Source organism: Etheostoma cragini, chromosome 14 (genome assembly GCF_013103735.1).
Source record: "Etheostoma cragini isolate CJK2018 chromosome 14, CSU_Ecrag_1.0, whole genome shotgun sequence".
Classification (NCBI taxonomy): domain Eukaryota; kingdom Metazoa; phylum Chordata; class Actinopteri; order Perciformes; family Percidae; genus Etheostoma; species Etheostoma cragini.
In genome coordinates, this window is record NC_048420.1 from 11,136,764 (window position 1) to 11,147,263 (window position 10,500).

The 10,500-nt window shown below is 41.0% G+C and overlaps 1 protein-coding gene across 2 annotated transcripts in view; it reads right to left on the reverse strand.

Moving 5' to 3' along the window:
- Positions 1 to 10,500, reverse strand: part of vps50 (VPS50 EARP/GARPII complex subunit) — a 107,805-nt gene that overhangs the window by 87,241 nt on the left and 10,064 nt on the right. For both annotated transcript variants that reach the window (XM_034891478.1, XM_034891475.1), the window contains exons 3-5: positions 7,923 to 8,045; positions 6,958 to 7,029; positions 415 to 468 (exon numbers count right to left, since the gene is read on the reverse strand). In XM_034891478.1, coding sequence (XP_034747369.1) covers positions 415 to 468; positions 6,958 to 7,029; positions 7,923 to 8,045 — 249 coding nt within the window. The remainder of the gene's footprint in view (positions 1 to 414; positions 469 to 6,957; positions 7,030 to 7,922; positions 8,046 to 10,500) is intronic.

The window sequence follows — 10,500 nt, forward strand, 5'->3', positions numbered from 1 at the left end:
ACACACACACACACACACACACACACACACACACACACACACACACACACACACACACACTTATTTCAGTTCCTTGCAACTTCACTAGGCGACCAAAGAAGAGATTTTATGGACTTAGTTTTAACTCATTACCTGGCTATGTTGTGAATAAAAATGAGGTTATTGCCTCATTTTCCTAATTAATGGATAAAGTTGGATACCCTACTGCCATGGTTACGAATAATCTACCTTATCTTGTTGCTAAAAGAGGAACACATCCAAATTATAACACATTTGGAAAATCTGCCATTCCTAAAAATGATACTTACTGTATATACAGTATGATTTGGAATTACATTTTTCTAGATAAGTGGCTAGGCCAAGAAAAGATAGAAACAGATGTTTAATGTGTTTGAGTTGACAATGGAAGCTTACCTTGACATAAGCGGGCTGTTTTTCCAGAATGAGATCGGCGACCTTTTTAGAAACCTGCAGAGAGAAAGAGAGAGAGGGAGGAGGTAAGAAATGTACATTAAATAAAAAGGAGTAAAAATACATTTTGATGTTCTTTCCAAATGTCAACCCACAAAAGCGGTTTGGACAGTGCGATCTTGCTATCAAGGATGGAGCTGGAATACTAATCACTGATGTATACAAGTGCAATCAAGCCAAAGCCTTTAAAAAGAGCATCTCCCTTTCTCACTTTAATTTCGTTCAATGTCTTTCTTAATGGCATTACTTTCTTTTCTTTCAGAGAAGTTCTATTCTCTCCGTTCCTATTGTGTGTCTAATGTTCTCTCCTCTCCTTTGTGCGTTTTACCAATTTGACTCACATCGAAGGTGAAATTGTAATTATCTAAAGAGCACATTGCCCGCTTATGGCATCAAGCACAGTATTGAGCACGGTCACCAGATTAGTATGACCCCTGCTATGAGTGTTATGCCCCACTGCTTTTAGTGGAGAAGTAAGAATGAATTTTAGCCTCATCCACACTGAAGCACAATACAAAGTCTTTGGATTGGAGGGTGGGGGAGGTATTGTTAACTCCTACTGACACCACTCATTCCACACTTTTCTAAAAGGGAAAGAATTGTACAATGTCTGTAGTCTGAAATTGCACCTTAATAGTGTCATTAGATACTCTACGCCACATCTCCAAGCCTCCACTTAGTCCCGCAGGGTTTATACATTTGTAGTCTCAATGGACCCTAATTACATCCTTACGACATCATACTTTGTTACATTTTAGACACATTTTTCTTTTCTTTTTTAGATGTGTTATTTGGTAAAGTGCCCTTGAAAACAGGCAACAAAAATGTAACTAAGTACATTTACTCAAGTACTGTACTTAAGTACAAATGTTAAGGTACTCTAGTCTTCTCTTCTTCTCTATTCCACTACCTTTTGGAGAGAAATATTGTACTTTTCACTCCACCAAATTCATCTGACAGCTTTGGTTACTAGTTTACTACTTTTACTTTTAATACTTTGAGTACATTTCTCTGATTATACTTACAGACTTTTACTTAAGTAGTATTTTCAATGTAGGACCTTTACTGTAACAGTGGTATTGGTACTTTTACTGAATTAAAGGGTCTAAATACTTCTTCCACCACTGTTTGCCTCTAGGCTGTGCTGTGGTTTGGTGCTGAGGCTTGTAGTCTCAGTTGGTGATTGGAAGAATTTGATCATCACATGGCTATGGGTCAGTAAAAAACATGTCTGGCTTCTTGAACCTAAAAACCTGTATATATCTTGTATGCAGCTGCTTGTTCATGCAAGTAGTTGTTGTTGAAGATGGACATGTTCAATGCAAGTTTTTTTTGGCTTAACTTTGAGGCATTTTTTACATAATGTCGTCGTTCCGAGAAGCATTCATGGATGGTCGGAATTTGGGAATTTTCAACAAAACTTGCCTCTTCAAAACAGTCGGCGGGATTTGGGGTTAGGAGGGTTGAAACCGTTCATTCAACACTGTGTTTTTAACTTCGCCACTGTTGCTTGCTCTGGAGGGAACTACCAGAACTGGAAGGTCCTTGTAAATTATGTGGTCTTGTGTGGTCTAGACCTACTCTATCTGTAGGTAAAGTGTATCGAGATCACTCTTGTTATGAATTGATACTATAAATAAAATTGAATTGAACATTTAAAAAAAGGAAAATATATTCAGCAAATATATTTGATACTATTCAATTACTGAAAGTGCAAGAAATTGGACAAGGTAATGGTACCATTCACAGAGCTGCCACAAAATTAAGCCATAACGTCAGCCTATTGGCAACCCATTGACTATAACACAACAATTTTAAAAAGGAGTGAAAGAGTCTAATCACATAATGGAAAACCAGAAGTGAGTTACCAACCCCTGCCATCTAAGCCACAAGGCCAAAGGCATTAGTTCTCAGCTCGCCCTCACATACACAAATGGAGACTAATTGTGCAGAGGCTGGGTTGAACAGTGCGTGTTTAGCAGATGGAGTAAATGAAAATAAGTAACTGGCTATGAACAACCATCAACTCTGACACACAGTATGACAATGAATGCCATTTCCCCCAGTAGGGACACTAATATGTGCCATGAGGGAGGGGAAAAAAATGAGGGAAGTCACCGGAGAAGACAGATGCCATATAAAGACTACAGCAATACATGCAGCGAATACAAGCATCGATAAGACAGATAGAACCTGTTTGGACATTACGTTCATTAGCAAGAAGGCTGTAGAGTACAGATATGTGTCAGGCGTATAATAAATGTTTCTAAATATGAACATGTTTGCATGTTATTACGTGTACTGAGATGCATGAGGCAATTTGGGCTAAATTAGCTAGCACTAATTAAGGCTGGTAGCAGGGAAAAGTCTCAAGCGGTTAAGAAGTAGTAGTGAAACAGAGGTGTACTCCTCGACGCAGCGGGCCAGGGTTCGACTCCGACCTGCAGCCCTTTGCTGCATGTCATTCCCCCTCTCTCTCCCCTTTCATGTCTTCTGCTGCCCTATCAAAATAAAGGTTGAAAATGCCCCGAAAAATAATCTTTAAAAAAAAAAAAAAAAATAAAAAGAGAGCAAAGGACCGAGACAGTGTAAACCCAACATTGAGAGTTTCCAATGCTAACACACAGCCACTTTGAAGCATCAGCCAGGTAGGATTCAGGCAAAGGTTGGAAAAGCATTGCCAAATATAAAAAAAATAAGCAGTGGGAGAGAATGTATTACTGCTGCAGGAGGGATGGTCATCTCTAGCTTTCAAGTTTAAAAAAAAAATGTGATGTAATCATCCAAGTTATTAGCATCGGCTCCTCAGACATCTCGGCAGCCTACATTTTTGTAAAGAGTCACTACATGATGGATGGAAATGCAACATGTTGTGATACTGATCATGAGTGGAAGTAAGGAAGTAAGCACTTTCAAAATATGATTAGGATTTGGTTCATGTTCTAGAAGGCAACTGGCCCTGAGACGAGCCCCTGCCGTGCGTTTGTCAAAGATGTCAATTAAGCTGGGATACTGTGGCAGAGAAACGGGACAGCTGCTTTTCTCTCCAATACCAGCAGATGACTGGGGGATATTTATGTGTCAACACACGAGCTAATCTACCTCCTCAGCAGGAGTGAAGAAAGAGTGGCAAACAGAGAAAAAGGACGTGCAGTACATATGGTACAGTATTGTATCATTCTCACTTTTTATCTCACGCACCTAAGCCCCACACCCCCGACTCCACAGTACAAACAAAAGCACACACATCTCCGTCACGCCGCATTTTAGCATCGTCCTCTACCAGGACGAAAGGCCGTCACACCAGCCCCCTAGGGAGAATTTGAAAGCACTATTATCACTTCTTCAGAAGGCTTTGCTGTATTTCACACACTGAAGAACACAAGCCTGTGGAGCACGTATATGCCTGTGTCGCACATACGCACGTGTAGGCATGTCTGCGCAGGCATGCCTACACACGCGTGTGGAGGAGGCGTCGGAACGTGTCCAGTATGAATGCAAACAAATTGTCCACCTTCTGAGAGGTTCTCTCCATCCGTAGCAGCAGTAGATCGGCACTACTTTAGGGAATCGCAACACGTACACATCATCCATCATCCACATGAACGATTTTACAATACAATAAATGCATTTCAAAATATGTGTGAAGGATTTTTTTTGCAAGACATTGTCAAATGAACTCTGATTTTTTTAAAGTGAAAAATGATAATTCAGCAGCCCCTTCAAGCTGTGCTCTACCAGCATATTTTAAACTCTCCGTACCTTATTTGCAAAAAAAATATGTTTTACTGGAATTCACGCCCTAGAAAACAGAGTTTTAACAAACTTATTTTGCCAGGAGGCTCAATGTTTACTGAAACCAAATTCCCATCTATTGTGTTTAAGAGGAATGTGAGTGATATTTACAGTATATCTTATATGATTAACTGCAGTATAAAAGTTATTATTGCCATAAATCATAAATGGCAACAGGATTGATCTCCATCTTCTGGTAATTATTCAGAAACTGTCTGAATAATCAGTAGGATAGTGAGAACCAAGAGAAATAATAATAAAAATGTATACGTTATTAGGCCGCAGGGGGAAATTACAATTTACACTCTGTTGTTATTACACACAGGCCTGAATTACACACACATGCTCAGTACCTATTCATGTACTAAATGGAGACATGTCAGAGTGAAGGGGCTACCAATGGAAAGGCGCCCCGAGCAGTTGGGGTGTTGGTGCCTTGCTCAAGAGCACTTTGGTAGTTCCCGGGAGGCGAGCCGGCACCTCTCCAGCTACCAGTCCACCACCATATTTCAGTCCCATACTTTGGTCCGTATGGGGACTTGAATCAGTGTTTTTTAGCTTAAAGGTGCACTATGAGTTCCTGCATGGTCACTTCTGTTGACGTTCCAAGTAAATTTCGAACAAAACAGAGCAAGCTCGCCCCTTCCCCATGTTTCCATAACTGTCATGACTAACTGACTAAAGGCTGTTTTATGCTTCTGCGTTGAATTAACGACGTACCCCCCCAGACCCCCACTGCATCTACGCTGGACCCTACGCCATAGCTTGACGTTTCACCTCTCAAAAAATGTAACTACACGTCGCGGCGAAGCACATCTCTCGGCCGTTGCTTGGTAGCGTTGCAATTCCCCCGACTCATTTCCTTCTTTTTCTCCATTAAGAAGATGAAATCAAGGAGAGGGTTAAAATCTAATCTCCTGCTAAAGATGTCTCACCTTGATCAAAAAGAACAAGGGAGACCCTTTGTTTCTCTCACTATGACTCACGAGTCAGTACTCGTTCCAAAGCTAATCAACGCCACTTTCTCACTTCTCACACACTCCCCCGTAAGTGGCCTGATATATATATATATATATATATATATATATATATATATATATATACATATATATATATAACAGGCCACTTACGTAGGCTACGCCGAAAGCTCTGTGTGGAGCCTCCGCAAAAGCATAAAACGGCCTTAACTGTCACTAACCCCCACGCCCTCCCCCAACCATGTTGTTGGTGATTGGCTGGAGTGTTTTGTTGCATTTTGGTGCCTATCCTGTGCCCCTAGTGTTTGTTTGACGTTTACGACCCGTGTTGTTTCCCAAGACCAGGCTTTTTCACAGTGTATTCAGGGGGCAGGCAGCTAGCGGATCAAGGACAGATGCCTACAATTTGAGACAAAAAGGATATTGCGCTGAAACCATGCAGGAACTCATAGTGCACCTTTAAAGGGCCATCAATCATCAAAAACAAATCATGGTGTTTAGGGCTGTTAAAGTTCCCACACACGCTGTTAACTGGGTTTGGACACAATAAGTTGTCAGGAAAGGGAGACGGAATCTTTGGGGAGATAAATTGCTATGAGATAGAGGGGCAAACACAAAAGCTAAATGAAAACAGGATTTCAGGTAATCATCTTTCAGATGTATCAGTGTTTCATGTCTGCAATGTAAGTGTGTAAGTTTTGAATCCGTTTACAGTGCAGTATTTTGCTTAAAAGCTACTAAATGGTGAGTTGACAATGTTTAAATCAGCTGCTGGTTCCAATGCCAGGAATAATCTTTAAAACCACAAGTTTGCATCTAGTATGTGACCACATTGCTCCAAGTAAAATGGTAATCCTTTTCTTTTTTTGCTTTCAGTTAATAAAGGGATCTGAGGTGATATGAGCTTGCCCTGGGGCACATTGTGTGCACAGGGTTAAGAAATACTGCAAACTATTTCTAATAATAACTCTCAAGCACAAAGCTGCAGAAGCTCAGTTTGTGGTACTAGAGCAGTCCTGCAAGGACCAAGTACGGGGTGTGGACTGGTAGCTGGTGAGGTGTCAGTTCGGCCTCATGGGCACTGCCGAGCTGCTCTTGAGATCTGGCAGGTTATCTTTAGAAACTAAAAATTAAATTAGCCTCAGCAGCGCATTGGGAGAGGAGAAGACCAAAGGTGGAAAAACACTCCAAAAAAATCTGACCCTTTTCAATCTTGTGAGATAGGAACAATGGAAGCGTACGTCTCCATTCGCAAACCAATCAATTGCAAGTATAGGGAGATGCAGCTTATGTAGAGTAAGTTATGACAACAGGACCTAGTCATGTATAGTTCTTAGAGCCAAACCAAAACTACCCGGATCAAATGTATCCAAAGTAACAAAAACATGAACCTCGGATCGGCCTTAGGTGTGAAAAGGCCCTTGATCATCCACCAGCAGGTAGAGCTTTGGCCCACCGGTACAGTTATGAATAAACGTTGCCAACACAAACAAGAAGCCCTAAAAGTTAAAAAATATGAACTCAAATGTCAAATCAAACTGTGAGTGCATTCCATGGAAATTAAAGCTGTGCAAAACATTTGAAAGAACTCAGGAAAATTGTGTATGTGGACGATGACTTTGGATTTTTGTGTGTGTGTGTGTGTGTGTGTGTGTGTGTGTGTGTGTGTGTGTGTGTGTGTGTGTGTGTGTGTTTGTGCGAGGGAGATACTTACTGCTGCCTGTTGTCTTTTCAGCTTGTCTCTGTACTCTTCCAGCTCCTGCAGGTTCAGCTCAGGTGGTAGTTTCTAAAATCACACATATATAAACATACAACTTTGTTTGTTTCCAACACATCCACCTACAGTACACAACACAGGTGAAAGCCCCCCGAGTTTTTTTAGCAGACACAACGCATCAGTAAGGACAATTGATTCTACTGTTCAGCATAGTAAGAGTCCCTGCTATGAATGTGTCAGACAGGAAAATATTCAAAGTAGAACTACAGAAGTATCTGAGTTCTAGGGTTCTAGGGCCATAACGGGATTTCTCTAACCTTAGAGAGCTAATCTTTACTTCTAAGGATCTTTATTATTCAAAACATATCTCACACTGCATTTAAAAAGCTTAAGCTGTTTTCACTGAGGACAGCTGTAGCTTTTCCTCCATTAAAACGCAAAAAATTTGCTCAATAAATACACTTTGCCAGATCATAAGTAAATAGTCAAGTAGGTAGAGGGGTGTTGTTAAGTAAACAGCAAACAATCTTTGCTTAGGAAAGAAGATATTACAAATCCATGGCACAAAGGATGATAGGTAATTACTTTCCCCTTGACTGAGAGCCTCATTTCAGATGGTGTAGCAATGCCAAGATAAATCTAATGAGATTTCACACCCTTCCCATTGAGCGGATGCAATCCATCAATCTGGACTTCAACAGTAGGCATGTGGTGGAGCAGAAGTGTAGGAAACAGAAGCTAAAGGTGAAAAAGAGCTTTACCTCTGCCAGTAAGATGAGGTTCAAACCTCAGGGGATCATGTATGTATCATGAATTCACATTAGAAATGCAATATTGCTTTTATCAGAATTGCTGAACTGTCTTATGTTTGATGGAATTATTATTTTATGGAGGCAGCGTGGGGAACTTTGGAACTTGTCATTTTACAAGCGAGTGGTGCTCATTCAAACGGAGTATCTGACCTCCAGTTCGTGCTGCACCATGTCGAAGGAGTCGTTAGAGAAGTAGACCTCCTCGATGCTGTCGATGATCTCCTGCTCAGCCTCGGGGTCGATGGGCTGCTCCCTTAGCTCCCGCAACTCCTCCTGGAAGAGGGCGAGATAGATCGAGAGAAAAAGACAGTGAGAAGAAAAAAAAGAGCGTTAAAAGATGTCCTTGATATAACTTTGTAAAGTTACAGCCACACTGGGACACGAACGGGTCCAAAACAGAGAATTACATCATTTACTAAGTAATGAAAACAACAAACTAAATCTAGGATATAAACAACAAGAAAATTACATCAAAACAGAAAATAGGGCAATACAGGCGGGAAAAAAAGAGAGGGAAAGAACAAGAAAGGGAATGGAGATAGGATTAGAGGAGCAATGGGTACATAGGAGTTCAGGGACACCAGTAAGGGTAGAGGACAAAGGGAAGGGAGGACAGAATAAAAATGTGGTAGAGAACAAGGGGCAAGGAGACGGAAAGAGGAGGTGTGTGTTAATCGCTGAGTTCGGGAAAAGTTTGTTGCTTGTTTTGTTGGACCGCAGTCATGGGGGAAGTCAGGAAGCCTTGAGAGGAAAGACGAAAGGAATGACCAAAAAAAAGACAACAGGGATTCCCCCTCCAGAGCATCTCTGTGAAACATCACAGGCCTATTGGTTTACATGCTGTGCAACCATTAAGGCATCTGCTGCAGTCCTTTAGATGAAGGGTTTTAAACCCGCTTTCCCAAAGAGCCGCGATATCGTCATGTAAAAAACGTTGTGTGCCGACTATGTGGCAATACACAATATGAAAAAGTAGAAGAAGGCTAAGGCTGTGCTAAGTCTCTCCTAATTTACTATACAGTGCAGTGTATTTACCCTCCAAGATTTTATTTGTGCCTGTGAATTGAAATGTGTTGAATTGAGTGAAATGTATGCTCTTCTTCTTGTCCTTGTATATTCCAACAATGGAATGCCGAAGTAGTGTCCATGGCAAGGCATTCCATTTTTAGAAATTCAAATATTATCGATGTGCGACCTGCACCAAAAATGATGATGATTTAGAAGTGTCAAGAGTATACAGTCATGCTAGCCGTTCTGTGAGGCTGTAATTAAAACACAGCGATGCTTTGAGGTGAATACTAATGTCAGTATGCTCACATGACGATATTAAGCAAGCTACAATGTTTGCAACGTTCACCATCGTTGCATGTTTCTGAGACAGTTTAATCAAAGTGAACCTCATGGCAGCGCTAGAGGAAAAGCCAGAGGAACAAAGTAATTCGGATTCATCCTCAGGGGAACATTATTTATTTATTTATTTTTTATTTATTTAACGTATTTCGAATCCTTTTCTTAAAGTAAATGTAAAGTACTTAACATCAAACCAGGTGGAATGAGTTTGTGGCTGAGCAGTATGCTGAGGCAAGAGAGGCCTTTAGACTCTGGTCAGAGGGAGGTAGATCTAGACATGAGGTATTGTTAGATGGGAAAAAACACACAAATGCTAGAGTTAAGTATGCACTCTGTTTAATTAAGAAAAAGAAAAGAAAAAGAAAAGACAATGAGAGCAGTCTCGCTAGCCAGAAAGCTACAGAACAACCACCTTACTGACTTTTGGAAAGAGGTGAAAGTAATGAATAGCAATAAAACATCCTTTCTGGCTGATATTGAAGGGATTATAGCCCATAAAAAATTGCTGAGCTTTGGCGGGAGCACTACCGTGACCTTTATAATTGTGTTAAAAGTAACCCAGTTAGAATTAATCATGAACATACAGTGGTGTGAAAAAGTGTTTGCCCCCTTCCTCATTTCCTGTTCCTTTGCATGTTTGTCACACTTACGTGTTTCGGAACATCAAACCAATTTAAACAATAGTCAAGGACAACACAAGTAAACAAAATGCAATTTGTAAATGAAGGTGTTTATTATTAAAAACCATCATGGCCCTGTGTGAAAAAGTGGTTGCCCCCCCCTTGTTAAAACATACTATAACTGTGGTTGTCCACACCTGAGTTCAATTTCTCTAGCCACACCCAGGCCTGATTATTGCCACACCTGTTCACAATCAAGGCATCACTTAAATAGGAGCTGCTTGACACAGTAAGGTCCACCAGAAGATCCTTAAAAGCTACACATCATGCCGAGACCCAAAGAAATTCAGGAACAATTGAGAAAGAAAGTAATTGAGATCTATCAGTCTGGAAAGGGTTATAAAGCCATTTCCAAAGCTTTGGGAATCCAGCAAACCACAGTGAGAGCCATTATCCACAAAAGCCGAAGACATGGAACAGTGGTGAACCTTCCCAGGAGTGGCCGGCCGCCCAAAATTACCCCAAGAGCGCAACGATGACTCATCCAAGAGGTCACAAAAGACCCCACAACAACGTCCAAAGAACTGCAGGCCTCACTTGCCTCAGTTAAGGTCGGCGTTCATGCCTCCACCATCAGGAAAAGACTGGGCAAAAACGGCCTGCATGGCAGAGTTTCAAGAAGAAAACCACTGCTGAGCAAAAAGAACATCAAAGCTTGTCTCAATTTCTCCACAACACATCTTGATGATCCCCAAGAC